Genomic DNA, 14,958 nt, shown 5'->3' with positions numbered 1-14,958 from the left:
CGCAGGATCCACACTGCCTGGTTTGAATCCAGGCACTGCCACTTGGTAGCCACGTGACCTTGACGTTGGGAATATTGCCTGACCTTTCTATGCTTCTGTTTCCCCATCTGTAATGTGAGGATAACACTGGTAACCATTTTACAGGTTTACTGTGAAGATTCAATGCTTAGCTTAGTGTTGGCTCATACATGCTCCATAGTTGTGGTGGTGGCTGTTGTTAGTATTGATAATGCTGTAATAAACTAGTGTGAATCAGATATCATCGATTCTGGAGCCATCTCACCCTAAACTGTTCTCTTTCGTACTCTAGCTCTGTCTGCTTTCCATTCTGATCCTGATTTGTTATTCTGCTTGGTTTCCAGCCTGCATGGCACGCCCTGAGTGGTCTCATACAGTTAGAGATTTGGGGTGCACATCTCAGCTGTGTCCTGAATGCCATTGTGCATTATTTTCACTGACACCTCCCTTCAGTCTCTCTGCTAAGCCTCCTGTCTGCTGAAGTCCCCTCTTCTGTCCTCACCCTCCTAGTTACCAACAGATGTCATTGCTTCCTCCCTGGCTGTTCCTTAGGCTGGCTTTGAACTCCTGGGCTCAAGTAATCCTCCTACCCAAGCTTCCCCAGTAGTTGGGACTGCAGGTGCATTTTACACTGGTTTGCCATTGCTTTTTATGTTTTGTGTGTGTGTGTGTGTGTGACAGGGTCTCACTGTGTCCCCCAGGCTGACCCACCCTCCCAGTAGAGTGGCACAATCATGGCCCACTGCAGCCTCCACCTCCTGGCCTCATTTGATCCTCCCATCTCAGCCACCCAAGTAGCTGGGACTACAGGTGTGCACAAGCACTCCTAGCTACCTTATTTTTTGGGGATTTTTTTGTAGAGATGAGGTTTCACAAAATGTGTAATCTCGCCTTGCCCTCCCAAAATCCTGGGATTTCAGGCGTAAGCCACCACACCAGGCCTTGCTTTTTATGTTAAAAGACAACAGAGGCACCTGTTCCCGCAAATTTGTTCCACCCACTATAAAGGAAGGCCTCAGGAAAAACTGTATCCTTTTCTATTCAGATATTTAACTCCCCTCCTTCATATGGAAATCATCTCAAGGCCATTGCTTCATACTCCCGCTCTGTCTCTCCCTTTTCTTCCTTCCCTTCTACATATAAATAGTTTGGTTTCATCCACTTAAAAAATAAACCCCAAACAAAAATTTCTTCCCTTCACCCTGAGGGTGAACTACCCTACCCTCCTTGCTTGCTCAGAAGGAGCTTCTGGAAGGAGCACAATGAGCTCAGTGTCTCTGTTCCTGAACCCAGAGAATCCAGCTTGCATCTTGCCATCCATTTCATTGGAAAACGGCTCCAGCAAGGCCACCAAAGAGCTTCTGTGGATTGTTTTTCTTTCTATTTTATTTTTGCCTGTTTATTTCCTTTTTTGTTTTACTTTATCTTTAGAATTTTTAAAGAACGTTTACTTCAGGAAACTACAGAGAAACAGGGAGCAAAATCCAAGAAGGGAAAGGTTAAAAAATCCCAAGCTGCTCCTAAATTAGAAACTGAAGGTTTCCCATGTGTTCTTAGGAATTTCTATGTGGCCTGATTTATCTGAGTTCTTCTCAAGCCTCTTTCTAAAGATTTCTCTTGGGTTGTGTCTTCATTTGTTTTCTGTTGCTATAACAGAATACCCAAGACTGGGTAATTTATAAAGAATAGAGGTTTATTTTGCTCACAGTTCTGGAGGATGGGAAGTCCAAGATTGGATAGCCATATCTGGTAAGGGCCTGTTGCTGCTTCATGACATCAGTGACAAAATGGAAGAAATCACATGGTGAGAGAGGAAGCAAGAAAGTGCCGAGGAAGCTGAACTCGCTTTTATAACAATCCAAACTCCCAATAACTAACCCCCTCCCATGAGAACTAACTCACTTCTGTGAGAACAACGTTAACTCCTTTATGAGCGTGGAGTCCCCAAGACCCAAGCACTTCTTAAAGGTCCCACTACAGCTCAACACTGTTACATTGGGTACCAAATTTCAACGTGTGTTTTGTAGGGGACAGATCATATTCAAACTATAGCAGGTTGTTTGTTTCTTTCTTTCTCTCTCTTTTTAAAAATTATGGTAAAAACACTTAACATGAGGTCTACTCTGTGAACAAATTTTTAAGTGCACAATACAGTATTGTCAGATCTCTAGAACTTATTAATCTCGTGTAACTGAAAATTTATATTTTGTACCTGTTGATCATCAACTATCCCTATCCCCTGCCTGCCCAGCCCCTGGCAAACACCATTCTACTCTCTGGTTTCTATGAGTTTGACTATTTTAGATACTATGGTATCTAAAATACCTAAAACAGAATTGTATAGTATTTGTCCTTTGGTGTCTGGCTTATTTCATTTAGCCGAATGTCCTCAGGGTTTACCCATGTTGTCACATTTGGCAGGATTTTCTTCTTTATAAAGCTGAATAATATTCCATTTTCATATGCCACAATTTCTTTATCCCTTTGTCTATCGATGGGAATTTTGGTGGCTTCCACATCTTGGCTGTTGTAACTAATGCTGCAGACAACATGGGAGTGCAGGTATCTCCTCAAGATCCTGATTTCAATTCTTTTTTTGGATATGTACCCAGAAGTGGGATTTCTAGATCACATGGTAGTTCTATTTTTAACCTTTTGAGAAGGCTTAATACTATCCAGCATAGCAGCGGCACCATTTTGCATTTCCTTCGTATTTTAGTTGTGCTCTCTGACAGCATCTGACCCAGCTGACCACTTACCTCTTCTGGAAACTCATTCCTTTCTGTCCTAGACTGGAGCTCTGGCTGTTCTTCCTCAGCTTCTGAGTGGAGCAGATCCAGTTGCTCAATGCCTATTTCCATCTGGATGTCACCTGCTTACCTCTATTTCTGCGTGTTCAAAACTGAACTGTGATGTTGTCCTCAAGATGCCAAGTGAATTCGTTTGCTAGAGCTGCCTCACAAAGTACCACAGACAGGGTGGCTTCAGCAACAGAGAAGTCCAAGAGGAATGTGTCAGCAAAGTTGCCTCCTTCTGAGGGCTATGAGAGAATCTATTTCATGCCTCTCTCCTGGGTTCTGGTGATTTGCTGGCAATCTTTGGTGTCCCTTAGCTTGTAGAAGAAGCATCATCCAGATCTCTGCCTTTTTCTTCACACAGTGTTTTCCCTCTGTCTTTCTCCACATTTCCCCTTTTCAGAAGGACACCAATCATATGGGACTAGGGTCCACCCTGATGACTTCATTTTAACTAGATGACCTGTATAAAGATCCTATCTCCAAATACATTCTGAGGTATTGGGGGTTAGGAGCTCAACATATAAATTTAGGAGGGGGTGACAAAATTCAAACCATAACACCAAGCAAACTTGCTTTTTTTATATATATATATTTCCCATCACAATGAATGGGTCCAATGTCCACTATGTTGCTCAAGCAGAAACTTGGATGTCATTTTTATTACATCACTTGCCCTTATATTAATTTGGGTTCAAGAAGTCACAGAACCAGGAGGCAAAATTTTGAAATAGGAATCCTAGCATCCGTCAGACCTCACAAAGGGGTTTGTGACTCTCAAATGACTGACAGTCTCTGCTCTACATACTTTTTAAAGTGTCTACCATCTTGGTACAAAAGTACCACATACTAATTTTAGAAAGTTATAGAAAAGTATAAAGATAAAATTAAATTTATTTCATTATTTTAGTACCGAGAATCACTTAGCATTTTGGTTTTGGCTTTACACCTTCATGCGTTTTTATTTTTTAAAAAAACCAGTTGGATCATATTGCATGTAAGGTTTTGAATCCAGCTTTTGAAATTCAATATTGGATCATAGTGTTTTCCCGTATCTTCACAAAAAATTTCATAGATCTTTAAATAGTGCATATTATTTCATCAAATGAAACTATGATTTAGATATGTTCTTATTATCTCATTGCAAATATGCAGGTGTTGCTATTTTTTGACTTTTATAAATAATGCAACAACCTTTGCTATTTGGACTAAGTAATTTGTTCGTGATTCAGACATGATTCAGCTAGGGGTGAAGGAGAAGAAGGGATACAGTGTTTCTCAGCAAATTATTAGTGTAAATTGAAGGAAAGCTAAACCTACTGAAGTTTATAAATGTTTTAGACTTTATGTATGAACAGTTACTTTGTTATTTAAAAGCTATTTTTCATTGAATTGTTAAGGTAGATCACAATATATTCTCCACTCTGCATCTTTCTTGTTAGCTATTCTTTATAATGCACAACAGGGCTGTCCAAAAAAACTTTCTGGGATGGTGGAAATGTTCATTATCTGGGCCATCCAGTATGGTAGCAGTTAGCCACACATGGCCACTGGGCACTTGAGATGTGGCTAATGCAACTGAGGAACTGAATTTTTAATTTTATTTAAATTCATTTGGCTTAAATTTGAATTTAAATAGCTACATGTGGCTAGTGGCTATCTTACTGAATAATGCAGGTCTTTTATGATTATGACTAAAATACAGTGCCCACCTTTTTGTAGACACTCTTCTGAATGCTTTATATATTAATATTGTTTAATCTTCACAGTGACACCATGCAGCAGGCTTCCAGTTACTATTGCTGTATGACAAATAACCCCAAAGCTTAGTGGGTGAAAACAACAATCATTTCTTTTGTTTAAGGATTTGTTATACAATTTGGGCAGGGTTCATCAGAGACAGCTCTGATGCCCCATGGAGCATCAGTTGGGACTATAGGATCTACTTTTATTATGGCTATTACTGGCTGATAAGTTGATGCCTGCTATTTTCTCTCCACAGGGAAGCTTAGGCTTCCTCACAGCATGGTGGCTGGGTTCCAAGAGCAAGTGCCCCAAGAAACAGGAAGTGGAAGTTGTCAGTTTCTTATTGCCTGAGGCTGGAAAGTGATAATGCATCATTCCCAACACATTCTGTGGGTCAGGGAGAGTAGAGTGTAAATGTAAGGGGACGAGATACAGACCTCACCTCTCAGTAGAAGCAGTATCAAATAATTTTGAAGCTGGAAACCAAAAAGTATCTGAGACGGGTCTCAGTCAATTTAGAAGTTTATTTTGCAAAGGTTAAGGACATGTCCAGAGAAAAGGATCTCAAATCCACAGGAACAATCTGTGGTTCATGCCATTTTCCTAAGATTTTGAGGGTTTCAATACTCAATACTTGTATTGAGTATTCAGTACTTGTATTGAGTATTCAATACTTGTATTGAATATTGAGTATTCAATACTTGTATTGAATATTGAGTATTCAATACTTGTATTGAATATTGAGTATTCAATACTTGTATTGAATATTGAGTATTCAATACTTGTATTGAATATTGAGTATTCAATACTTGTATTGAATATTGAGGTTTCAATACAAGGGGAAAGAGGGAGCAGATGTTCACATTACTGAATCTACCTGTTGCAAGGGAAAAGGAGCGGGCAGGGTAATAGTCAATTATGTCAGTCAGTCAGCACTTTACCTAAGATAAGGTGAGCATGGAGTAGCTACCTGTGCAGATACTTCACCTCTTATCAGTAGCTATCTGCCTAAGAACAAAAGGAAACGCAATTTCTTGAATGACTCAGCTTTCAGTTTAATTTTTTCCTTTTGGCATAGTAAATTGGGGTCTGAGATTAGATTTTTATTTCCCAGGGCCATCTTGTAAAATTATCACAGATTAGTCACACTCATTTTGATCCTTTGAACAGAGAGGAAACAGAGTACAGAACAGTTAAAATTACTCGCCTAAGGTGACATGTCTAGTATGTGGCCAATAACATGTCTGTTATTTCTGCCAGGTCTGAGCTTTTAATCTGAGTGCTATATTGCATCTCCTTGTAATTTATATGCTTCACTAATGTAGATTCATATCTTCAGTTTTTTCATGGCACGATAATTATGAAATTAAGTGAATGACACATGTTTGTAAGTCACAGAGCTCTGTAGATATTTAGTGTTTGTTAGGGGTTGCCACATGCCAAATTCACGATGAAGACACCTTCTCAATCACCTGATTCAGAGGGAGGTGTTTGACTCCAATTCTGAGCCCCTCTTTCATCCCTCTTTCCCATTGTCCCCCCAAAAAAGAATTTATTTTCACCCCCAGATTGAAACAGACAGTGATTCTGAGTAAAGCTCCTTGATCTCAGCATGCTGCCTACTTCACCTATTCTTGTTGCGTGGAATATGTGTTATATAAAGGAATTAATAAAGAAAACATTGTTTTAGGACCATAAAAGGGATTAAATAAATGTTTCTGGCTTTTACTGAAAATAAGGCATGAGGTTAAACCCTAACTTAGACGGTATATTGCATATATTTAGGGATGTATTTATTATATTGATTCTTCAGGGAGAAATCAGAAAACACAGGCTATTTCAAATTCTGGAGGTTGTCTGATAAAGTAATGAATGCAACCTCTTACAAACCTAAGAAACCAATTATTTCCTTTCATGTTCAAAGACAATGGATATTTCCATGCGAAAGAGAGGTAGCCTTTGTTCTATGGCCTCTGGTTTGCAAATAAAGCTTCTGTTTGATATTGTTTGTTTGCTGCTGTGATGAACCGTGCTCATTTCATACCAGGCATATTGTCCCCATTATAATCATTATGATGCAGGAGTTTTCTTCTGGGTCACTTTGTAAACTGGGGACCTCCTGGCTGGCGACGCTCTGCCCCAGCCTCGACGCCCTGCTTGGCCACGCTGGCGTGCTTCAGCTCGCCTGTGGTATAGCTTGTACCCACTTTCAGCAGTTCCCAAGCTCTTGTAGTGCACCCAAGAAGAATGAGGATACATGACACATTGAAGGGTGAGGAGGGCGGAGAAGAATTTTATTGAGCTATGAAAATGGCTTTCAGCAGAGAGGCAATGTGGGGCTCGGGGGAATGGTTCTACTTGAAGTTCCTCCCGTGTGGCTGGGTCTGGGGCCTTTTATGGACTCAGAATGGGGAGTGCGTGCTGATTGGTTTGTGAGGAAAGCACACCAAACAGGAAGACAAGTCCTCCATCTGGTCTGAGGATTTAACTTGTAGCTTGGCTTTCAAGCTTTAAACTTCTTCAGCATGGAGGTGGGGTTTCACCAGGGACCCAACCCTGTCTGCCTGGGCATTTGACTGCCTCCTGCCGCTCTCAATTACAATACGGATTCTTTTCTCACCAAAATTCTCTTGAGAAAGCTTATATTTAAATGTCTCTAGCTTTCCAATTTCTGGGTTTCTTGAGCAGTGTGTGTGAATCTCCCTTGATGTAGAAAACCTTATTTTATCCCTTCAGAGTCAGGATATTCCAAATACTGAAGCTTTGTTTCAGTCAAACCCCACAGTTTTCTTTGGTCCTCATCTACCTGACTCCCCTCTTCATTTCGTACTTCTCTCCTCATTTTTCCATGGCATGGTGCTCTGCTGATTCTTTTGCTACACGGTATGTTCTTCCTGAACTCCTGGCCTCAAGTGATCCGCCTGCCTTGGCCTCCCAAAGTGTTGGGATTATAGGTGTGCGCCACTGTGCCCGGCCTAAATATTAATAGTGGTAGCTAACACATTTATAGTGCTTACTGTGTGACAGGAACATATATAAGGCTAACTTTTTAATACTTTTTAATTTAATTAAAAAAAATTTTTTTTTTGAGACAGTCTTGCTCTGTCACCCAGGCTGAAGTACAGTGGTGCAATTCTTGGCTCACTGCAACCTCTGCCTCCCAGGCTCAAGTGATCCTCTCACCTCCGCCTCTCCAGTAGCTGGGACCACAGTTGTGTACCACAATGCCCAGCTAATTTTTGTATTTTTAGTGGAGGCGGGGTTTCACCATGTTGCCCAGGCTGGTCTTGAACTCCTGACCTCAAGTGATTCACCCCCTCCCCCCACCCCCTTCAGCCTGCCAAAGTATGTTCTTCCTGCGATCTCAGTTGGCCACATTGTATAATTGTGTGCTCCAGGCTCACTGCTTTCTGGAGTCCCTGTGGCACCCCTGCAGGCTAAGATATCAAACTGCCTCTCATATATATATTCATGTGATACTTTGACATGTCTAAAGGCAAAAACTTCCCCTTTTCTCCAAAAGATGCCCACTTCAAAGCTTCCCTATTCTTGAAGTCATAAAGTAGATCCCCACTGTTCTTTTCTCTTCTAGTGCCCCGTGTTTTCCTTCCACAGCATTTCTCACAATCTGGCACGATCTGCCCGTGTATACTTGTTTAATGGCTGTTTCTGATGCCATCGTGTACGAGCCTCAAGATGGCAGGGGCTACGTTACGTTGTTCATCACTCTATCCAGTTCCCACCCAGTGTGGTGCTTGTCACATAACTGGCATGCATTCAATGTTTATTGGGATTAGTGAACAAATAAACAAGTGCACTCACTTCCATTTTTATGTTTGCACCCCGGGCCAAGATCTTGATGCTATCCCTGACTTTTCCCTCTTCTTCATACTCTAGATCTGCTAATTTACTAAATCCTCATAGAATGTAAGCTGCATGAGGACAACAAATCTCCGCCTGTTTTGCTCAGTGTGATGAACCTGCATCACAAGTGCCTGGAATGGTGCCTGGCATGTGGGTGAATATTTGCTATGTTGCTTGCTAGTTTACATGTAATAATTTATTTCATCTTTATAACAATCCTAGAAGGGTGAGTAGGTAGTATTTGTATGCCCATTTCATAAGAAACCAAGGCATCAAGATGTTAAGTTCTTGTCCATTGTCACACAGCTTCTAAATGGTGGAGCTGGGAATTGAACTTGAGTGTTCTGAGGCCATGCTCTTAATCACTAAGAACTGTGCTATAATGTAATGTAGTGTTTATGTAATATTTATAATGTTACATGTAGTGTTTATGTGTTCATTCTGTGTTTGTAATGTTACATGTAATGTTTATGTGTTTACTCTGTGCTGGACACTTCATGACAACCCTGTATACTCATTCCACAATGAAGAAGAAACTGTCTTCAAAGGATGTTTTAAAAAATGACCCAGCATGGGACCCAGTTCATGAGTAGCAGAGTTAAACTCAGACTGTTTGAGCTCAAACCTGGGCTATCTTATGCCTGTGCAGCTGGACCCACCAGTCTGCATGGCCTGTGGTTTCGGGAGCAGACCCTGACTTACTGTGAACATTACCTGAGAGTCATTAGGTTTTTCTTGCCCTGGACAGATATCTAATGCAGCATGCATGTTTCTTCCTGTAGACAATGGGAGCAGCCGCACATTGCACTCCAGAACAGAGACGACCCCATCACCCAGCAACGATACTGGGAATGGACACCCAGAATATATTGCATACGCGCTTGTCCCTGTGTTCTTTATCATGGGTCTCTTTGGCGTCCTCATTTGCCACCTGCTTAAGAAGAAAGGCTATCGTTGTACAACAGAAGCAGAGCAAGATATCGAAGAGGAAAAGGTTGAAAAGATAGGTAAATAACCAGGGTTCTTTTTATTGGGGGTGAGGAGACAGTTTTTAAATATGAAACCAGTGATATATGCTTTCCATCTCTCTGAGGCAGAATGATCCATTTTAGTGGCAGGTGGTGCAGTGTAGTGTAAGTGCAGATTGTGCAGTAATCACACCTAGTTTGAAAACTTGCTTTCATTACTGAATACCTGCCAGATAGAGCACCCTTTCTTGCCCTGTGGCCTTAGACAAGTTATTGTGTGCTCTGAATCTCTGCCATGTATAATTTCACTTAAATGTATTTTTAATTAATTTAATCTTATTCATTTGACATTTTAATTTAATTTCAATGAGGAAAATAATCCTCACCTTTTGGGGTTTCTGTGAAATTTAGAGGAAAGATGCATTTGGTATTTGGAATATATGACTACTCATTAAATATTAATCCTTACTATTATTATGGAATCAGATTCGAATAAGAGTGAAGGAAAAATTAAAATAGGTCTCCCCATGTTTGTGGTGTTACTTTTGCTGGGGGAGTTCTATCTTAAATATTTGTGATTGGAATTTATGTTTATTAAGTAAACGATCGTGTGCACAGTGCAGAAAAAAGTATGACAAGAACTGGTGCCTTAGTACTAACTTCAGGCTGTCTCATCTGTTTCTCCTAATGTGGAGTCATAAGGTAGTGTTTAGAAAAACCTGGGAGATGAAATCCTGTTTTCGCCACTGATGTTTCTTTCCCATCATCTTTAGGGATGTTTCCTGACTTGGGCCTTGAGAGGTAGTAGGTGACTCCCCCTATTCCTTTCAGCCCTGCTAAGGGCAGTTTCTGCAGAAAGGTGACATTGGAGTAGGTCGCCCTTCAGGCAAAGCAGGGCTGGCTGAGGGGAGGTTCCTTGTTCCTTGCCAGCTTGCTGGACTGTTGGTTTTTCCCACCCCCACTGACCTTTGAGGCTGAGAAGGAACAGGATTGCATGATGAGTCATGTATGAGCCTGTGAGCAAACCAAAGCCAAGTGTTTGTCAACAGAAAGTGGAGCCTCCCCCTCTCCTCCTTCCCAGATGCTCTGTAGGTTGGCTTAGCAGCCAGCTTCTGAGCTGTCTAACCAAACATGCATGTTCACGTGGAGGAAAGCTGACCTTTGGATGGAGAAGGCATTGTCCAGGTAAATGAGTAGGACACTGCACACCTTGATGCATTCTCTGTGAACTAGGATGGAGCATTTCAACCCTTCCTCGTTCTTATTGAAACAAATTTTGCAGATTGGTTTCAGAGTGGTTTGCTTTTTTTCCCAAAGACCGTCATGTATGCTCCTGGTACAGAGTCCCCAAAGTAAACTGAGTTTGTGGACACATAACCAAGCCCTGAATGTAGGTAATTTGGAAGTGTATTTCAGAGGATACAGCAGTCTGATGAACATGGATGAATTATGATCTCATTTAAAAAGGAAATTAATATTGTAAATTGATATAGTAAATCTGCAATTAAAATAAAATCCAAGGAGAATCTTTTTCTTTTTTAATGAGCTTTCTTCCCATTTCTCATAAGGCTTTAAGAAAATGATGAGACAGAAATAATAATGAGGACTGGTACAAATGCATTTTCAAATTATTGTCTTGGAAAGTGAGTGAGTATTTGAACTTCAGAAGAGATAGATGGACAGCTTTGATACTTTCTCTTTATGCTTGTTATGCATTAGGAAGTTTGGGGCTGGAGGGAGAAAGCCTAGAATTGTAGCACCATGGGTGATCTCCTGAGGCTTCTGGAAACTGTTCAGTGAGGTCTTGGGTTCTAAGATTGATTGACTTGATGCTGGTGACCAATTGTAACCTGTTCTCCCCTCATCTTTTCTCTTTCAGAATTGAACGACAGTGTGAATGAAAACAGTGACACTGTTGGGCAAATCGTCCACTACATCATGAAAAATGAAGGTGTGAACATTTTAGTGTTCCAAAACAATTCAGTATTCCTATCCTTTATTAAAAACCTGCTTCGAAGAGTCAAGATTTATATAGACTCTCTTATTGACTTCACCTAAGCTTTCTAACACCTCAGCTTCCAGCATTATTCAGCTACGCAAGTTTCACATGAGTGAGTTTTCTAAGCGCGAGTTGGTCTAAGCGTTGCAGAGACCCAGCCCTGGAGTGCCGTCAGCTGGTGTTCAAATCCTGGCCTCACTGCTTACTGGTTGTGTGCAATTTGGGGAAACTACATTGCCTTGTTTCATGAGGTAGTTTCTTCCTGTAAAATGAGGATAATAATATTTACCTCAGCCTGGCACGGTGGCTCACATCTGTAATCCCAGCACTTTGGAAGGCTGAGGTGGGAGGATTACTTGAGGCCAGGAGTTCAAGACCAGCCTGGGCAAAATAGTGAGACCCCATCTCTTCAAAAAAAGTAAATAGCCAGGCATGGTGGCACATTCCTATGTTCCCAGCTACTTGGGAGGCTGACGTGGGAGGATCACTTGAGCTCAGGATTTCAAAGCTGCAGTGAGCTGTGATCACACCGCTGCACTCCAGCCTGGGTAACAGCGAGACTCTGTCAAAAAAAGAAATAATAAGAAACAATAATAATAATAATATTTACTTCACAGTGTTGTTGGGACATAGCACACATACAGTGCTCAGTATGGTAAGTACTCAAATATTGTCTGTTCCTTTTTCATGCACTTAAAAAAATTGTGGTAAAATACACATAAAATTTAGTACTGTTACCATTTTAAAGTGCACCCTTCAGTGGGATTAAGCACATTCACAGTGTTGTACATGCATCTCCACTGTCTAGTTCCAGAACTTTACATCTTCCCAAACTGAAGCTCTGGACACTTTAGGCAGCCACTCCCCATTCCCTCCTCCCCCGTCCACTGGCAGCTGCTGCTGTGCTTCTGTTTGTCTATTCTATGTCATCCTTTCTCCAGTGTTAACACTTTTACAAAGTTGAACTTTTATGAAATTTAGTATTTTTTCACCCTGAAATGTATTCTAAGTTATCATCTTAAATGGAAGATTAATTTAATCTTGAGTAAAGAAACTTTAGGGTCATTGTTCTGAGCACTGGTTATTCCCTCCATAGCACACCATGCCCTCAGTGATATTTGAGGTGTGTGGGATTCCTTGCCCACTTACTCAATAGCTGTGGATTCTCACACTTTGAATTCTCATTACAATTTAAAAGAAAATGTTTCCCCTGGGCTTTGTCTGTGCTTTAGCCAGCATGGGCTCGTGGACTGATAGAGCTCAGCCTGATAGAGCTGAGCCATTTGTCTAAAGGTTGAAATACACCACACTCATCAGTAAATACCTGCTCCTCTGCCCTCAGGCCCTGCCCTGGGCACCCCACACTCCCAGATCCTCACTACTCCACAAGAGCACCTGCCTGCCCAGCCTGTTTGTCAGTTTGACTCTCTTCAACGGTTTTTGACTTAGAGAAACAGCAGTTTCGTATGGTTGAGCATAATTTTCATTGCTGTTTTTAGAATGTGCTTTATGCTTTTGGCATAGATCTGGGTGCTTTATATACGTAATCTCATTTAATCTTCAAAACATCCCTATAAAGTTAGTTCAGTTACACCCATTTTACAGATAAAGAAAGAAGGTTCCAAATAATTAAATTCACATGGTTAGTGAGCAGCCCAGCTCTGTCTGTCTGGTTTCAAATTCAGCATCCTTTTCAACCACACGATATTGTCCCTCCTGTCTTCTAATATGCAGTTGTCAATTTCTGCAGTCTATAAAGTCAGACAACCAAACTTACTCGGATGATGTTTAAAATAACAAAAAAGACCAGAATACTTGGATTTTGATCTCTGTCTTCCAGAGATCTTCCTTCAGGGCACAGTAGTTGGTGATACTGTTCTTGAGTACTCAATCATGGATGTTTCTTTTATATGAAAAAAAAGTGCTTTTGAATTTGCCCAAGCAATGCATGACCATGTCCTTGGCCTAGAAGATGTACCCATTCTGGAAGTGTGCAGCGTAAGGCATGGATGACCCCCTCACTGCCTCTGTGCCTTTCACATTCCAGACTGCCTTTCGTGGCTGTGGGGAGCTTGCAGGCCTTTGGGACCCGGGCTTCTGAAAGCTGGAGCAGTTGCCAAATTTGTGATGATGCATGAAATGGGTTACTGGCAGTTGAATCAGTCGAAATAAGTAAACTGTGAGAACCTTGCCAGGGGCTGAAGTTCTCACGTATCGACGTCATAGCACTCATGAGGGTTTGCTATGTGCTGGGCCTGTTCTGTGGGCTTTCCAGGGATGCTGTGATCTCGACATTTTCTTCCCATGTTATAAACTGAAGCCCACCGTACTTAACTAAGTTGCCAGTGTTGCACCGCTGGAAAGTGGTGGAGCTGGGATTGGAACTCAGGTGTTCTGGTTCCATAGTCTGTTATTTTAACCACTTACTGTAGTACCTCTGTCCAGGTGGCATGAAAGAGGGATGGAAAACTTATTCCTTTCAAAGAGGGACAGTATATAGCTGGGGTAGTTTGTAGAAATCCTTAAGCATTAACTCAATAAATTCTTCAAAGTACCGGCCGGGCGTGCTGGCTCATGCCTGTAATCCCAGCACTTTGGGAGGCTGAGGTAGGAGGATCACTTGAGGTCAGGAGTTCGAGACCAGCCTGGCCAACGTGGTGAAACCCCGTCTCTACTAAAAATGTAAAAATTAGCTGGGCGTGGTGGTGCATGTCTGTAATCTACTTGGGAGGCTGAGGCAGGAGAATCACTTGAACCCGGGAGGCAGAGGCTGCAGTGAGCCAAGATTGCACTGTCACTGCACTCTAGCCTGGGCGACAGAGTGAGACTCTGTCTCAAAAATAAATAAATAAATAAAAATAAAAATAAAAGTACCAGATGACGTAGGCCCTGTTACCACCCTATTTGGAGATTAGGAAACAGCGACCCAGAGGATAAGACACTTGTTCAAAGCCACACAAGCAGGTATGGCAGGACGGTGCTGGCGGTAGGCACTTCTCTTAATTACAGCAGAGAGGGTGTTTGGGGTCCTTGGAGGAGGCGTATTATATAATTTCCTCACTTCCCACACTCATGGGCAAATAGGGCTGTTTTGTTTTTTTTTTCTTTTTCTTTTTAAATGATGTTGTTTTCCTTTTGGAAAGTAGCCTTTGTGTTTTTACTGTGCTTAGTACCAGTAGGTACCACTGAGCAGTCAATACCTGAGGTGCCATTTTTCTCCTCTCTCCTCTGCTCCCCAGTTCTCTTTGCCTCCTATCTTATTCTCAACCCCAGGTCCCCTCTTCTCCTGTCCACGCCTTCATCTGTGTACCTGCGGTTTCTCCAGGGGCCTGTGAGGACAGCTGGTGACTCCAGTCCTTTGCGCAGCCCTTGGTTCCCTGGGCCCTCAAGTAATACCTAATGTTGCTGCACACCCCTTTCCAGCTGTGGCCTCTTCAGCTTCCAGCCTGCACCAAAACCACAGCCTGGTGATAAGATGCAGCCTTGATCTCTTAGCAGTTTATAACCTAGCATGTTTGAGTTTGGCTTTGAGACTGAAATCCTCTATTTTGTGGACTAAATGCATTTT

At 41.7% G+C, this 14,958-nt stretch overlaps 1 protein-coding gene across 1 annotated transcript in view; it reads left to right on the top strand.

The window, feature by feature from the left end:
* The window catches only part of RELL1 (RELT like 1), a 73,995-nt gene that overhangs the window by 25,931 nt on the left and 33,106 nt on the right, over positions 1-14,958 (top strand). Inside the window, exons 2-3 of the mRNA XM_008957556.4 lie at positions 9,206-9,430; positions 11,271-11,342. Coding sequence (XP_008955804.2) covers positions 9,206-9,430; positions 11,271-11,342 — 297 coding nt within the window. The remainder of the gene's footprint in view (positions 1-9,205; positions 9,431-11,270; positions 11,343-14,958) is intronic.

The sequence above is a fragment of the Pan paniscus genome, chromosome 3, assembly GCF_029289425.2.
Source record: "Pan paniscus chromosome 3, NHGRI_mPanPan1-v2.0_pri, whole genome shotgun sequence".
NCBI lineage: Eukaryota > Metazoa > Chordata > Mammalia > Primates > Hominidae > Pan > Pan paniscus.
The sequence above is the reverse complement of the archived record's forward strand: the minus strand, read 5'-3'. Positions and strand labels throughout refer to the sequence as shown.